This window comes from Gastrolobium bilobum, unplaced genomic scaffold, assembly GCF_033153095.1.
Source record: "Gastrolobium bilobum isolate Gb01-03AN ecotype WA unplaced genomic scaffold, APGP_CSIRO_Gbil_v1 utg1991, whole genome shotgun sequence".
In the NCBI taxonomy this organism is placed as follows: Eukaryota; Viridiplantae; Streptophyta; class Magnoliopsida; order Fabales; family Fabaceae; genus Gastrolobium; species Gastrolobium bilobum.
The window spans coordinates 505,732-522,250 of record NW_026898956.1 but is presented as its reverse complement, the minus strand read 5'-3'; the positions used below and the strand labels follow the sequence as shown (position 1 = coordinate 522,250).

Here is a 16,519-nt window from a genome sequence, read left to right as displayed (position 1 = left end):
TTAAAATAATGTATAATCTAATTAGCCCTGGGGGGTGAGGCTTAGATCTGAAAAGAGGATGATGTATTAGGTTAACACCTCTCTTCTCCTTCTGCCTCCTTTCTTCCCTTCACGTTCGCCTTTGAACTTTCTCATAAACAACCATCTCATTATACTTCTTCGTATAGTATGTTGTTGTAGGCAAGACGGTGTTGGCCACATGAGGGAACAGAGGCATCTGGTTCAGCCTCCTCCACGTCGACACAACATACTTCTCATCCGCCCATTCCATTGCGATTCACTGGTTGTTCTTCATAATTTTGAACTCATGCCTCGTGTCGTCACAGTAAGCCTTTTTCTCATTCTGATTCTTGAGCTGAAGCTATTGACAACTTCACACGTAGTTGAGTAGTTCATCTTCTTGCTTGCTATCGAAACCAAACATGCCTTATCCTATCATGTCCTATACTATCAAGTCTTATCCTATCATGTACACCAAACATATTCATAAGCACAAAAAACCATAAAACTTTGTATAGTGTGTGATTTCCCTCCTAAATTTATATTGAGCATAAAAATGCACAGTCATTATTTATTTGTAAATGTGAAAATAAAAGTTAATTCCAATAACCATTCATTTGATTAATGAAAATTATCACCTAATAAATATAGTTTTGTCGACCAAATTTCCAATAACCATTCATCTGACTAATGAAAATTATCACTCAATGAATGTAGCTCAGTTGACAACATAGGTTGAGTAACTGGAAAAAGAATCTAAAATCAATTCCATCAAATATATCTATGGGAAAGGACAAAGAACTTTAACTATGACTAACCCCGAGACCTATTCGCCTCTCATATGTCATTGGGTTGGTATAGAAAAATTATAATGTGAACATCACATCTAAATAATTAATTAACCAGTTTCCAATGAAATAGTACGGAAAAAAACATTGGCCAATAATTTCTGACGAATTAAATAAAGTCTTCTAGAAAATATTATCATAAAAACTTTTCTTAAACTTATTTAAAAGCACATTGGAAGGAAATCATTGGCTCAAAGATTGTGTCAGTTTATCTTTTGAGAAGTAGCACATACTTTTATCGGCTTACAAGTGGTGAATATTGTTGTGGAGTTTCTCATCACCTATATGAATAAGGTGCAAAGCAGAATAAGGTGGATCCATTAGAGACTACTTATCTTTTTCAACAAGGTGTGAAATTATTTCCAGATATCTTCAATCTTAATGCCATACAAACTAGTGCACAGCACCTTTCCTGATGCGAGACCACAACATTCATTGTCAACTTAACAAGCCCATTATAAAAGTTATTCAAGAAGAGAAGCATTAGAATAAGGATCCCATGATGGTGTGTTTGAATATGTTTTTGTTTTTTTTTGTTTTAAAAAACTGTTTTGAAAACAGATTTTGAGAGTAAAAGAATAATAAAATTATACTTGCAATGGGTGATCAAGAACAATAAAATTTGTTTGAGTATATTTGGATTTGAAGTTATAAAAAAGTTTCAGTTATTTACAAAAGTACCATTGATGAAATCTTATAATTACAATATTGCAACTATAAAGTAATTTAAAATTAAAAAGAAATTAAATTTATTTACAATAATATCATTAATGAATCCTCATATTTACAAAATTACCACAGCCAAAACAAAAAAACCAAAAAATAACTTTTGAAAACATCCCTTGATTGTTCTGGTTTTCCAGTTTTTAAAACAAGAAAACAATCATAGTTTTTAGAATCATTTTTCAAAACAACTCTCTCCAATGAATAGTTTTTGACATGTGTTAATGTGACGTCAGCTATGACTTCGATGAGGCACCAAAGAAGATGAGGGGAGTGAAGAAGTAACTGCCTTTCTTTTGGCTAGCAAATAAATTCTTTTAAGATCATCTGGCACGAAATTTAATTGGGGGATTCAGTACTGAGCTTTTTGTCAATTGAGTTATATTTCGTTGATAAGAATTGTGAGGTAAAGTCGAATATTTACAATTGAAGAATGAAAATTGGGATGCATAAGAGTGCAAAAAGTTAGGTCGAAATTAAAGGGATGATAGACACTACGGTTCCTCTTTCTTAAATATAACTTAATAATAGTTAATTAGTATTTACAAAAAAATAAAAATAATAGTTAATTAGTTATAACATATATATTACTAGCAACAATGCGGGACAGTCACCATTTTGTCACGTTTGGACAAAAAAATTACCAGACTGCCATGTCAACAGTAAATTTTGCCAAAATGTCACGCGGCATAATTCGCTACACAGTGTAACGAATTATGCATGCAAGTAATTCGCTACACAGAGTAGCGAAATATGCCACGTCAGAACCAAAAATGCCACGTGTCAAAATTGTAGAAATTCGCTACCCTATGTAGTGAATTTCTTCAATTTTAACACATGACATTTTTGGTTCTGAGCAGTCTGACGTGACATATTTCGCTACACTGTGTAGCGAATTACTTGCATGCATAATTCGCTACACTGTGTAGCGAATTATGCCGCGTGGCATTTTGACAAAATTTACTGTTGGCGTGGCAGTCTGGTAATTTTTTTGGCCAACAGTGACACTTTGGTCAATGTCCCCAACAATGCCGGTAACATGCTTACCATTTGCAATAAATGAGGATAGTTCTCAATGATCCCTTGCTTGGTACACGAGTTGAAGAATGCTTACGAGTGAAATGCACACAAAATTATTTTTTAAAATTCTTACCTAAATTAATATTACATACACCTCTAATTATTTTAAACATTTGTTCGTTCCAATGTTATTAAATCTCATCCGGTCATTGACCTGATTGAGATATGGGGTCATTGAGTAACTAGTTTAACCAGTGAGTCGCTAGTTCAACCGCATAACCTAGATAAATATATGCAAATATATAATTTATATTAAAAAATTATGAACATTCTCCAATAAAAATGATTTACTTACTAGCGGCTATAAATGGAGGACCATGAGTAATATTGGGTCACTATCTTTCTATCAGAAAATGGGAGCCAGAATTCAACCCAGATGATGCGGTCATTACAAAGATCACAGCTTGGATAAGGTTGCCGGATATTCCCAGCAAATTTTATGAAGGACCATTTCTCAGAGCACCAATCAAAGGCAAACACTTGTACCCAAAAGAAATAAAAAATACTAATGTTATAACTCAATACAAGGGAGGAACTGCATTTTTGGAAGGTCTTTGGAAACCCATAAATGTGCAAACCACCAGCATCGAGGGCAAACACTGAGTCATTTGCTAATTTCAACCATATCCGTTAAAGATCGCACGTATAGGAGATTATGTGATATATCTAAGGGGTAGTCCTCCTGCCCCGAGTGATTTTGTATTAAAAAATTATTTTATTTTTTTATTGTTTCCATGACACTTTTGTACAGTCTGACAAATGTATAGACATTTATACATGCACATAATTGGCGAATTTATCTACACAGAAAGAGCTAATTACTTTGAATGAATGCCATGTATGATTGGATTTCTATTTTTATGTTTTTCACTTTGAAATTTTACCTTTCTTTCCCTGTTTTTTGTGTTTTTGAGTCTCACATTCCCACAAGTCACCTTATTTTGGTATCAAGTATAAGTCATGAGCATTAGTAATGAGTTGTCCCTAGTATTGAGTTATAACATAATTTTTTATTTCTTTTGGGTACAAATGACCTTTTGATTGTAATGGTATCTTTGGCACCAGTTCCAATGCTTGACCGATCTGCATTCACCCAGACCAACAATATGACTAGTTTCGAGTTAACCAAGCTTGGCCAATCCAGATTTATCAACACTGGTTCCATCATCTATACTTCTAAAATTTTACCAAAACATAAAATACCAATACTTTCTAGGTTGATAGTATTATTTAGATAAGGTGTTCGCCAGTTCTGAATCCAAGAAAAGAAAAATGTTAAGCAATAGTTTTCAACTTTGTCAAGGGGAAGGGATATGTAGCTCTAGTCTATTAAAAAAAAATGAATTTTATGTATTTATTACCGGCTCTCTTCTTCTTTTTGGCTGAATCACTTCCTATTAAGTTTCTCAATCCAATCCAGATAAAGCAATGATACATGATGATAACTTTAACAGCATCCATGACATTCGAGAAATTATGCGAGCACAACTGCATTGCCTCCTGTGTCTGTATCTGCCAGACTTTCTGCATATTCATCATCCCCATCCCTTTATGAAAAAATCTTGTCCAGCAACAAGCATGGGATGAAGGGTAGTAAGGTATAGCATCAACGCCTTGTTAGGACTTAAGTTAGTGAAACACGTATCTGACTGTTGGTGGGGCCTGTTCTTGCCTCCTTTCCCAATCATTTAGTTCTTGACTACTTTAAGGTATCCACTATAGCTCATATTTGCAATAAATCTTATTTGAGTAATGGCCTGAGTCAAACCAAAAGAAAAAGAATCAGAAATGGACTGAGTCACTTTCAACCGGACCAAGTATAGGAATCAAAACTACCTGCAAAAGCAGGTTTACGCCATTTATTTCACACCATCAAGAACCAGAAGGAATGTCACTTTCAATCCGACCAGGAATAAGAACGTCAATGCCCTTGTCTGAGTATCCTCTCACCATCGAGAATATGAATGTCCATATGTCTTCCATTGATAATCCCGTCCATATCGTCTGTTAGAAGTTCTGTCAGAGGGAGATTTATAACCATCAGATGGTCTTCCATACCCATAAACATCTGAAGATCTCCTGCACGTGCCACCCCTGCTATTCTGCTTATAAGCTTTACTTATCTCCTCTTCCAAATCATACTCCGAGCGCTATGATCAATGAAAGTAGAAGCTTATCAGTTTTTTCTATTAATTACAAAGAATAGACCCTTAATGAAAATTAAGAAACTGAAATAGTCTAAAACTTTGAACAACGTCCAACACAACCAAAGAAGGAAACAGGAAAACTACGGAGTAAGCCATCTCTAATAAATCTGATACAAAATTTATGTTTGCCCGACAGATAGAGCCAGTAAGCACATTTCACAAATTGATGAAGCCCATTACATGTCTTACAGACAAAATTACTTGCACCCACTCTTTTCGGAGAAGAAAAAACTCACCTTTTTCAAAAAAATAATCAGAACGGCCCATATCGGTTCAGAAACATTACTTGATGGCTACTTGGGTTAGCTTTGTTTGAAAGAAGCTAGTAGCACACTCCAGCTTGAGAATAAGGGTTTTAAGACAGGAGTGAACTTAAGCATTTCAGTAGAGCATGTCAGTGCCAAAAAGATAGTATTATATAGCCATTCTATTATTATTTGTGATCTATTTTCTATCCCTCTGTTGCTTAGCTAGCATGCATTATCAGGCTAGAGTTAATGATGCATTCAGATTCATTAACTAACAAAAATACATGTGTATAACCTTAGCAGGGTCTGAAAGCACAGCATATGCCTCTCCAATCATTTTGAAAAGCCTATCAGCATCCTTGTGCACCTCCTGTGAAATTTCCTTCCAGACTCGGCCTTCATCTCCAACTTCACCTCTTGCCAACTGAACAGCCTAGATTCAAACCAAAAGCAGAGAAAAGAAAGTTTCCGAACATAAGCTTTGAACACTGAAAATGTGAGATTAGGCCCTCCTTTATATCCAAAAAAGAAGGAAAAAAATAGTTATACTAAGATAACAATGCAGACTCAGAAAGACTCAAACCTTGTCTGGATGATGTCTGAGAGCTGCCTTGTGGTACGCCTTCTTGATATCAGTTGCAGTATCAGCTGGTTTAATTCCTCTGGTATTGACATTGTAAAGAACAGAATTTAGATTTGGACTCTTTAAACTAGGAACTATCAGTAGCAGAAAACTCGGTAGCTCAATGCATAATGGAATATTGACACGTGTGATGGTATTTTGACAATATAGATGGTGACATGTTTTCAATTGACCATTGCAAAAAAAAAAAAAAAAAAAAAAAACTGAAAAGATTCCTTTCATGTGTAACTAGTGACTTCATATGTATCAGTCTATAATACACTAGTGTTGTTCTATGTAATAAAAGTATATGTTACAGATATATAAAATCATCAATGTAATCTTACTCACCAACTTAAGCTTTTGGGTTAAATTAATTCTTTACATAGTATCAGAGCCCCGGTGTCACGGGTTCGATCCTCACCACCCCCACTTTTCTTGTGGAATTTTCTTAGCACAAGTAGACTGAGCCTGATGCATTATCTACCCTTCAAGCCCAATGGGCTCTCGTGTGAGAAATATATAAAACCATTAATGTAGCTTCACCCACCAGCTTAAGTTTTTGGGTTGAATTTGTTCTTTACAGTATATAACCACTTAAAAGTAGATAACCTCAAATGGTGTAACAGCTGAAGCATGTTTACTAAACACAACATCTAAAGAAAGAAAAAGATCGGAGACAAAAAATATATTCAGAATAGATCATTATGACTTAACATGAAGTTGCCGCATTACTTTCTAATCTTGTACGTTGTATGGTTTTCCACTCTACTGAGATATGCTTTGAGCAGTTCTTACAGTTTAGGTTAAGAGATTTTGGCAGTAGTGAGGGAAATTTTACGGTAAGGTGCTGGTGATGCTATTGTCTGATGTAAAATAACATAACGGAATGCTCAAATCTCCAAAGTAACTTTTTTTTGCCTTTAGATAATTTCTGAGGAATGGGATCGGATTGTTTTTGCAGCCTCTCTTTAGAGGTCCTTTAATAGAACACTATGATAGATTTGGTCGTCATTAAAGTGCTTGGGCCACTGTTACCTTGGTTCAGGCAAGTAAATTATATTGACTGTCTTTTGACCTCCTATAACAACTGGGTTCTCAATTAGGTAACCATACCTAATAAATTTCCTATTCCAGCAATAGATTAGTGGCTCGATGAATTGGTTATGAAATTTGGATATCACCATATGAGAATGAAGGAGGCTGACATACACAAAACTGTCTTTCAGACTCATGAGGTACACTATCAGTTCCTTGTGATGCCCTTTGGTATGTCCAACACCCCTTCAAACTTACAATCCCTTATGAATGGGATGTTGAGACCCATTTTAAGGAAGTTTGTATTTTTTTATGACAAACTGATTCACAGCAAAGATCAACCGTCCCATTGCTTACAACTAAGAATGGTACTTCAATTAAGGGAACATTGTTTGTTTATAAAGAGGAAGAAACGCAGTTCTGGTCAGTCAGAACTGGAAAATTTAGGCCATCTAATTTCAGCTTCAGGGACAACGGCAGATCCAAAAAAAATTAGAAGCTATGGTGAATTGGACCACTCCTACTGATGTAAAGAGTCTAAGAGGGTTCCTAGGCCTAACTGGCTAGTACAGGAAATTAGTCAAGGACTATGGTGAAATTGCTTGACCTTTGACTTAACATCTTAAACAAAATAGTTTCAGGATAGGGCAAGAAGCTCAAGAGGCCTTTGATTCATTAAAGATATGACCTCTGTACCTGTCCTAGATATTCCAGATTTTAATAAGACATTCACAGTGGACACTGATGCCTCAGGCAGAGGATTAGGAGGTCGTTCTGAAGCAAGAATGGAGGCACATTGCATTCATCAGTCAACCATTGTCTGAATGAGCTCAAACTCATTATCTAATTGGCAGACACTTTATAGTGAAAACAGACCAACAAAGTCTCATATTTCTTAGTGAACAAAGGTAACCCGAAGAGGAACAGGATAAATGGACCTCTAAGCTAATTGGATACGATTTTGAGGTACACTATAAGCCAAGAAATGATTTTGAGGACCTCTAAAGCAGACCACAAGTTGGATTTACCTGTGCTGCTAGCCACATCCACATGGTATTTATGTACCCATCACTACCACAGCTGAGAGCCCTCCATTACCACCATTTCTGTCCGAAGACTAAGACTGGGAGCTAAAAGTTCAACCACTGGAGGTTCTCAGCTACAGCACCAACTTATGAGTTTCTGTAGTGCTTATCAAATGGCAAGACCTTCCAAATTTTGAAAATTCTTGGGAATCCATCATTTCCATATAAAACCAGTTCCCCATATTTCACCTTGAGGACAAGCTGAAAGCAAGCTTTGGGGGGCGTATTGTTAGTGTTAAAATGTATACACATAGGTTTTGTGTTATTAGTGCCACATCATGTAAATATAATTCATGTGTGGTCACAATACACACAGTTTCTCGATTTCAAGTGTTGAAAATCCTATTGTGAAGTTGTATGTGAATGTGAGGAAGAATTGTAGGGGATCAGATCCCAAACTGTGTAAAGTACTTGGCATGATTAAGGGTACCTAACTAGCAGCATAACCATAGGTAAAAATTGGAAGGGAAATTCTGTTCTAAGCTAAAGAGAAATATAAAATGATAATAGATTAGAGGGGGGAAGGAAGAAAATAGTGATGTAGAAGTGGACAGGAGAGATCAGGGCCTCTTGAATGCCCCTGTTATCTTTTTCTTTCAGTCCATTATAAATCCATCTATATGGCTGCAGATATCAATTGATATCAGTGTTTATAGTGAAATATTACAGTATCTACATTTTTTCAGTGCAATATGATCCAGTTTCTAACAAATTAGCATGACCAATGAGCATTGGCTCAATTGGTAGGATCGAATCGTGTCAATGGAAAGGTGTTGGGTTCATTCCATGCTAATGGTACTTCACTGATAGGTCACCTCTAAGTACCATTGTAAGTCTTTGTTGAGGCTTGTGGCATGCCTTGACGTATGAACCGAGCAACCTCCCCTCCCTCTAAACTTTTGTGTACCAACATAAAAGATGCCAACATCCAGATATCTCATATAATCATTTGCATATTCCCATGTACACTCTGAATATGCATACAATTATGCAATTAAACTAAGTAGAGGTTACGGCTACTTGGAAAACTTTCTATTTTTTCTCATCGTTCTAACTTCTACTGTCACAAAGCACGGCCATCAATTGGAGTTCTAAATTCTAATGTATGTCTGCCATATAGATCACCCCAAAGAGGTGGCCTCAGGGGATTCTCAACATGCATTTTGGGGAATTTAGCCTACAGACCTTTGAGTTATACTAGAAAAAAAAGTAGGACGGGAAATCCCAATTGAATAAAGAACTTACAAAATGAGGTAAAAGTTCAAGGGGGTTCCCTTTTTGGCTTCATCTTCCACTAAAAGCAGACGTTGATGAGCTTGCCTTGATTCTTTCACACCATTTGATCCACATGGCGAGTCAGACTGTTTGGCCTTTTCATTGGATTGAGTTTCAAGAACAGATACAAGTCTCTTAAGGTCACAAGCTGCTTGTTCATAATCTCTAACCATCTCATGTAAGGTCGCTCTTCTTGAAATTGCCTGCAAAATGAGAGCAATCAGATTCCCCCTCCCATCCATAGTAAATTGGAGTCACGCAGAAAAAATCATCGTATTCCATGAAACTCATCAATTCAAATGAAATTTCTGTCTGCAGTTGATATTACTTCCCATTTTTTAAATGAGTTAAGCTAGCATCTAGGAAGAAAATCCAGATATGAACTCATGAGTTCACTTAATTGAAGGGATTTTAGAAAAGCACACCTTTGCATAATTTCCATCAAGGGCAATAGCCATACTGCAGTCTGCAATAGCATCAGCAATTTGGCCCAAAGCTTGATGCGCTGCAGCACGATTGCAGAAACATATTGCCGCAAAAGGACGTGATTTGATATTGGTAGATAAAGCAACAGTGTAATTCTCCACTGCTTCTGTATACTTTCCCAATTTGAAGTTTTCATTTCCTGCACTCTGTTGTAAAGAAGAAGAATAAGGATCAACATACATTTAATAGGAATAACACCAGCAGTTACCCAGAAAAGATACAAAACTACAAATCTGAAAATGGTTCAAATAGAGTGAGAAGAAGCTAACCTAATTATTCCAATGTATAAACCTCAATCAATCAGGATTCCGGAGTTAAAAAAATTATACCAGTCATGTCAGATTTCGAAAGGGACACTAAAAGAATTATTTATACTTTTCCAGTTATAAAAAAAAGGGAAAACTTCAAAAAAAACCTATAAGTTTCTTCATAATCACTTACCCCCTTCCCGAAATTTTTAATCATTTAGCCCCCTACTTAAAGTTTTTTTTATCATTTTCCCCCTTAACTTGATTTTCCATCCAAAATTATAGTTAATAGTATTAACTTTTTTATAAAATACCGAAACTACCCTTTAATTAAAAAACAAACAACACTTGATTTTCCATTCAAAAGCCCCCAATTCCATGATTGCTTCGTCAACGTACCCAACTTAGATTTTTATTTTCTTTTATTTTTTATTTTCTGAATTACCTATTGAATTTGTGAAGGGGTGTGATGCTTCTATGTTACTTGAGACACACCAACTATGCTTGGTGAGAAGATGGCACTCTCAAATATAAATTCGCTTAGATCATACGAAATTATTGATAAAGTTAAGGAAGCACTAGAAAAAGCGTGTCCAGGAGTTGTTTCCTGTGCAGATATCATAATCATGGCAGCTAGAGATGTTGTAGCACTGGATCGTACTCATCTCTATAATTAAAGGGTAGTTTTGGTATTTTATAAAAAAATTAACAATGTTTACTGTAATTTTGGATGGAAAATCAAGTTAGGGGGGTAAATGATAAAAAAACTTAAAGCAGGGGGGTAAATGATTAAAAATTTCGGGGAGGGGGGTTAAGTGATTATGAAGAAACTAACAGGGGTTTTTTTTGAAGTTTTCCCTAAAAAAAATTCATCAGAGAACTACATAGTGGTACCTTAGTAGGATGCTTTTCTCATGACAGAGGTTCTCATAAGTCATAAATTAATTCATACATGGAATACTTAATAATAGTAGTATATGTCATCACTAATACAGGATCCACAGAAAGGACATATTATAGTAAGTATGCAATATGCTTGACATGCAACTAAACCTGAGAACTGTCAAGACATTTCAATAATTACCATTTGCATTCAGGCATTAATTTAGAAAGAAGGGCATCTTGAAATTACCTTGTGGTCTAGGAGTTCTCGTATTGTAGCAGCTAATGACAGCAAGTCTTCAATGTTGTCGATCATGCATCTGAACATTTAAAATTAGCAAAAGATATCTATAGTATTTGAAAAAAGAAAGTATAACTTGATTGAAATGGCAAATGAAAAATCAGCCTTGTTGTTAAAAAGGTTAAATTACTTGTCATCAACAGACACTACTTGCTGTAATTTCTCAAGAACATTAAGTGATGCCTCAAGCTTTCCCAAATGAAAGTAGCACTTGGATATCAATGACCACCTCCACAATTTTACAATTGAGTAACTATCACACATGGGAATATTGGAATTGTCTGCACAGTTTTCCAAGGAAAAATTCTTTTCTGCACTATGCTGACTCTGTTCACAAAGCTGAATTGCTGCATCATACTTTTGTAGCTGCAAGATATCATGTCAACATAATAAACAGCACTTTTTATCAGCCATAACATACATGTTACATAATAATTCAGCAAAATAACAACAACAAAAAAGCAGAATAAGAATGCATAAAGATGAGTGAGGCAAATAATTGGAATAGAAAATACCAAATATAGAGCCTCTGCCTTCATCTGAAGCAATTTTTCTGAATATACACTTATTGACAATGCCTTTGTAAGTAGTTCTAAAGCAGCGCAAGTTGCATCAAAAGTCCTCTCCTTTAAAAGTTCAGCAGCATTATTTATACACTTAACCACTTCCTGTAAAAATGGAATAACACTTATTAGACATCTTATAAAAGCATGCACAACATGAAGCAAACAAAGATAGATTGAAGAGCAGAATTAAAGATTAATTGCTTCTGGAAAGACTAATAGCTAAGGCAGTAGTAATAAACGATAATAATATAAAGCTGATAATAATACAAAGTTTCCAGAAAAACAAAATATCATCAACAAGCAAATTGAAAGTATTTTGAAAAATACATCCAGATAAAATTATCACAATCGTGCTATTCACATAAAAGAAAATCATTGAATTACCTGAGCCTTTTGTAAACATTCAGCTGCTTCTACTATAACCCTCCGATCCAAACAAACAACATTACCTGATTCCAATAACTTATTAAAGCACTGCTGAGCATATTCTACTTCCCCTAGCAAAAGGTGACATCTGGAGAGGAAAGTTACATTTCATTACATGAGGGAGGTAAAAACTATAAACCACTATGTTTTGTCATCTAAATAATATAATTATAAATAAAACCCTTACTTAGCAGTTCTCATCTGTACTTTCAGAAAGGTAGGGTCCAGAGCAGCAGCCATCATGCAATCCCCTAGAGCTTCTCTAACCCTTCCAAGACTCATGCGTGTTGATGCTCGGTTACTATAGCACAGCAAAAGAGGCTTAATAATCCAGCATTCAGATCTTTCACTTGAAGGGACAGAATTAATTCCGAGGGTGTAGAACTCTTCAGCTTTAAAAAAATCACCATCTTTATGAGCATGGTTCCCCCTAGATAAAATCATAATTGCACATATAAAAAAAATTGCAAATTTCAAAAACATCTGACAAAAATCAGCATAGCAAAATATTAAAATAATTAATTAAAATATATTTGAAAGAGCCGGTGTTTCATTTTAAGGTCAGCACCTGAGTCTCCACTTGCAACAGACTGCTTGAATTGTAGTCGATGATGCAACATCCCCTTCCTTGAACTGGTCATTTAGCTGAGACCTATCGATCCCATCAGAATTTGATGACATGTTGGCAGTGGTAATCGGAGAAACTTGTCCAGAAGATACAAACTTTCCATTCACATTTGGAGAGATAACAAATGAGTCACACCCTGTTTTCCTCCTAAATTTCTTCTTATGTTTAAGCTTAATTGATGATGAAGTACCATCTACAGTTGATGATGCAGAAAATGCAAAATCTTTCCCCTTTGAGTCACCCAGACCATGAACAAAACAAAATATATTAGTCGCTTGCCTCTCAGTGTTTGAAGTGAAGTTTTCCGTAGCATCTGCCAAAGCACCAGAAATACTACTAGAGTTGAACAGCATGGATTTCCAATTAGGCCAGACTATTTCAGGGACAGAAGAATGAAAATCACCAACAGAAGAACTTCCATTACGTGACAATAACTTGTCATTATCTGGATCTGCACAACTTTGATCTGTTGTATTAATATCTTCTTTACGTACAGCAGCCAAGTGTTCATCTTTATAATCAGTGGGAATTTCTGAATGCAGATAATTTAATTCATCTGAAGCTTTTACATCTTGATCATCTGCTACTGTTTCCTGATAGGGAGAAAAATCCATGGGTGAGTGGCCACCAGAAGAATCAGGGTTTTCAAGTGAACTGTTTCCCTTTGACAAATGATCCAGCGTTGTCTGTTTCTGATTCAAGCAATGTGGTTTCAATTTTCGCCGCATATATTTTGATCCTTTTTCTTTAGAAGATCTTCCCTTCTGTGTTGATTCTATTTTTTTATTTAACTTGGGAAATAAGTTGTCTTTAAAACAAGAAGGATCCCATGTTGGGGGTTTAAAGTCCATAAAAGACTCCTTTGATGCCCCAGGAATACTTGAAAAACAATTATCACACTTAACATTATCTGCACTAGAGGGCTGGCCTGTAGAAGCATAACAATTTCGGAGGTAATCAAGACTAAATGATGATGACGAAAGTGATGCTGTAGCTCCATTCAATTTTGAATCTTCAGATGCATTGCATCCGGGGATCTTGCCACACTGGAAATCTCTAATGCCTTCCTGACCGGTGGATGGTTTAGAGCAAGGTATTCCTGTAGAATCACAAGCAATACCACAAGCAGTTCCATTTTGAACATCATTCGTTCCACGTGCTTTGACGTTTTGCCCACCAATATTCTCATGGAACTGCTTGGCACTTCCTCCAAAAACAGCACCAGCACTACTATTTACATGTGAATTCATGGAATCTCTAGTGACACCAGCACCTTCAGAATGGTTGATGTTCAGTTTCTTCATCTCATCTGGCAATTCATTTACAGGAATGTCATTACAAGCAGCCGAAAAACCATTAGTACTTCCATATCCACTCTTACACTTATGATCATCACGCAAATGATCATACTGATCAGCATCTGTATCACTATTACTAGTTGTTTCCGTCTTGGAATTAAAAGCACCCATTCCACAATCCGAATTTATCAGAGACTCCTGCTTTTCCACATTAAAACTCGACGTTTTAACACTATGGTTGTCACCAAAAACAGAACCAGAACAATCCCACTTTTCACAATCAAATTCAGTCTTACATTCCCTCTCCCCACCAAAATCAAACCCCGAATTTCCCACACTTACACAAGATTCCCCCTTTTCTGTATTTGGATTAGTAAACGAATTGTTTCCATCAGCACTAAAAACAAATCCCGTACTATTAAACTCCCCGTGCTCCGTTTCCGAACTTAATGTCATCTTCCTTTCATCACCAGAAACCGTCCTTGTTGCATCTTCACTTCTTTTCTCCCCTCTCTCGGGGAGTGAATCCGATTCCACATCATTCCCTTTAGAACTAAACACAAACTCCACACAACCACTCTTCCTAAACTCCGTTTCTTTCTCAGTCGTTCCCTGCTGGGAATTCAAGTCCCGAGCAGAATCGGAATCACCCTTTCTAGCGCCAAACACAAAACCCTCGTTCCCGAACTTACGATGACAGTTCGAAGAACCGCCATCACAAGCTCCGGCACCACTCTCCACTCCACTAGAATCTCCCACGGGCCCACTCGACGCGCTAATATTGTCACTTACCTGATCGGAACGAAAAGGATTGAAGCCGGAGCCTCCGTCACCGGCGGAAGTTCTGGTCCTGGACCTCGCGTGCTGCGACGCCGACTGCTTCCTCAGCTTGACCAACCTAGGCCTCGACCTGCCGCGGGCGGCGGCACCACCTGCGGAGAAGGAAGGGTTTAAGGTGTCGGCATCGAAATGAGGTAAAGCAGTGGGATGGAGAGGAGAATGCGGCGCTGCATCGGAGGAAGAGGAGTTGATCGGAGACCAGAGGTGCAGTTCCGCCGGCGACATTGACGTGTAGAGAGGGTCGAATTGGGAGGAGTAGGGTTTTGAAAATGTATTGTGTTGTGGTGTGTGGTTCCAATGGTTGAGATTTCAAATTCCCACTCCCACCTACAGATGAAAATTGTTGGGTTAATTAATATTAGGAAAAGTTCACCAATGGTTTATTCTAAAATTATTTATGTCCATGTAATTTTTTTTTTATCACATATGTTCCTGTGGTTTGTAAAATGGTATGTTTTTTATCACATATACTCCTATGGTTTTTTATTTTTTACAAAGCACATGAGCATATGTGATAAAAAAAAACCATAAGAGCATTAAGATTACACATTTATATATATTAGAATAGAGGGTAAGACTCGTTTGGAAGGTTCAGAGTGAACAAACGTGACGAAAGAAAATTTGGGGATGCCTTTTCCACTTTCTCTTTGTGATTTTGCTTCTACATTAAGTTTGTACACGGGGAAAAATCGGGAAGACCGACCAAAATACTAATATTTACTAAAAATTTTATCCAGATATCACGTGTTGCAAATTCAGTTTGATGTGTCACTTTCCTATGGACACTAAGTTCGCAGTGAACTTGGTTGCAATTAATGCACTTGCATGTTCTCACCTGCCACGCCACGTGGCAGACATGTAACGAAGTTCGCTGCCCACTGCAACGAACTGTGTGTAACGGCTAAGAGGACACGTGGCAGACATGTACCAAGTTCGCTGGAGTGGGCAGCGAACTTGGTGCAACGGCTACTTTTCGCAGCCTATATAATCCCCCCCCCCACCCCAACTCCTCTCCCTCTCTCTATCTCTTTCTCATTCTCTTTTTCCCTCTCATTGTGTTTCTCTCTCTACATTCAATTAAATGAGATAATTTCTCCATACAAAGGACAAAAATGTAAAAGGATATAGGATCTCCTTGTCTTAGGCCCTTACGAGGAGATAACGAATCAGCTTTGGAGCCATTCCAAAGAATTTCCAGATTTGAAGAGGATATACAATGCATGATAATATTGATCAAGGAGGCAAGAAGCTTTAATTCCATGAGAACATTGTGGATAAAGGACCAAGATATTCGATCATATGCTTTCTCAAGGTCAATTTTAATTGCAAGAAAACCTCTATTACCCCTCATTTTACTCATAGAAGGCACCATCTCTTGGGCAATGTTGTCTTGTATTTGTCTATTAAGAAATAAGCTTACCTGATGAGGAGATATAAACTTTTTAAGGAGAGGTTTTAACTTGTTAACAATGGTCTTGCTAATCCTTTTATAGAGCGCCGAACATAATGCTATAGGTTTGAACTGGGCAATTTTCTTCGATTTTTTCAGCTTCGGAATCAAAAACAGAAAATTCTAATTAATCTCTTTGATACTAGCCGGATTATTCCATAAAAACTAAATAAAATCATAGGTTTGCTGCCCAACTAAATTTCAATTCTTCTGGAAAAATAAAGCTTGAAAACCATCTGGTCTAGGGGCTTTAAGGGCCCCCCATATT

General features: G+C 36.7%; 1 protein-coding gene across 1 annotated transcript; it reads right to left on the bottom strand.

The window, feature by feature from the left end:
• Nucleotides 1–3,872: 3,872 nt before the first annotated feature.
• Nucleotides 3,873–15,112, bottom strand: LOC133285768 (uncharacterized). The gene is made up of 12 exons (XM_061483048.1): nt 12,604–15,112; nt 12,223–12,465; nt 11,994–12,123; nt 11,559–11,711; nt 11,174–11,409; nt 10,993–11,062; nt 9,552–9,758; nt 9,097–9,329; nt 5,690–5,768; nt 5,402–5,539; nt 4,488–4,801; nt 3,873–4,408 (listed from the first exon to the last, which is right to left on the bottom strand). The coding sequence occupies exons 1-11, from the start codon at nt 15,024–15,026 to the stop codon at nt 4,598–4,600; spliced, it is 4,116 nt and encodes a 1,371-aa protein (XP_061339032.1). The 5' UTR covers nt 15,027–15,112; the 3' UTR covers nt 3,873–4,408; nt 4,488–4,597.
• Nucleotides 15,113–16,519: the final 1,407 nt, after the last annotated feature.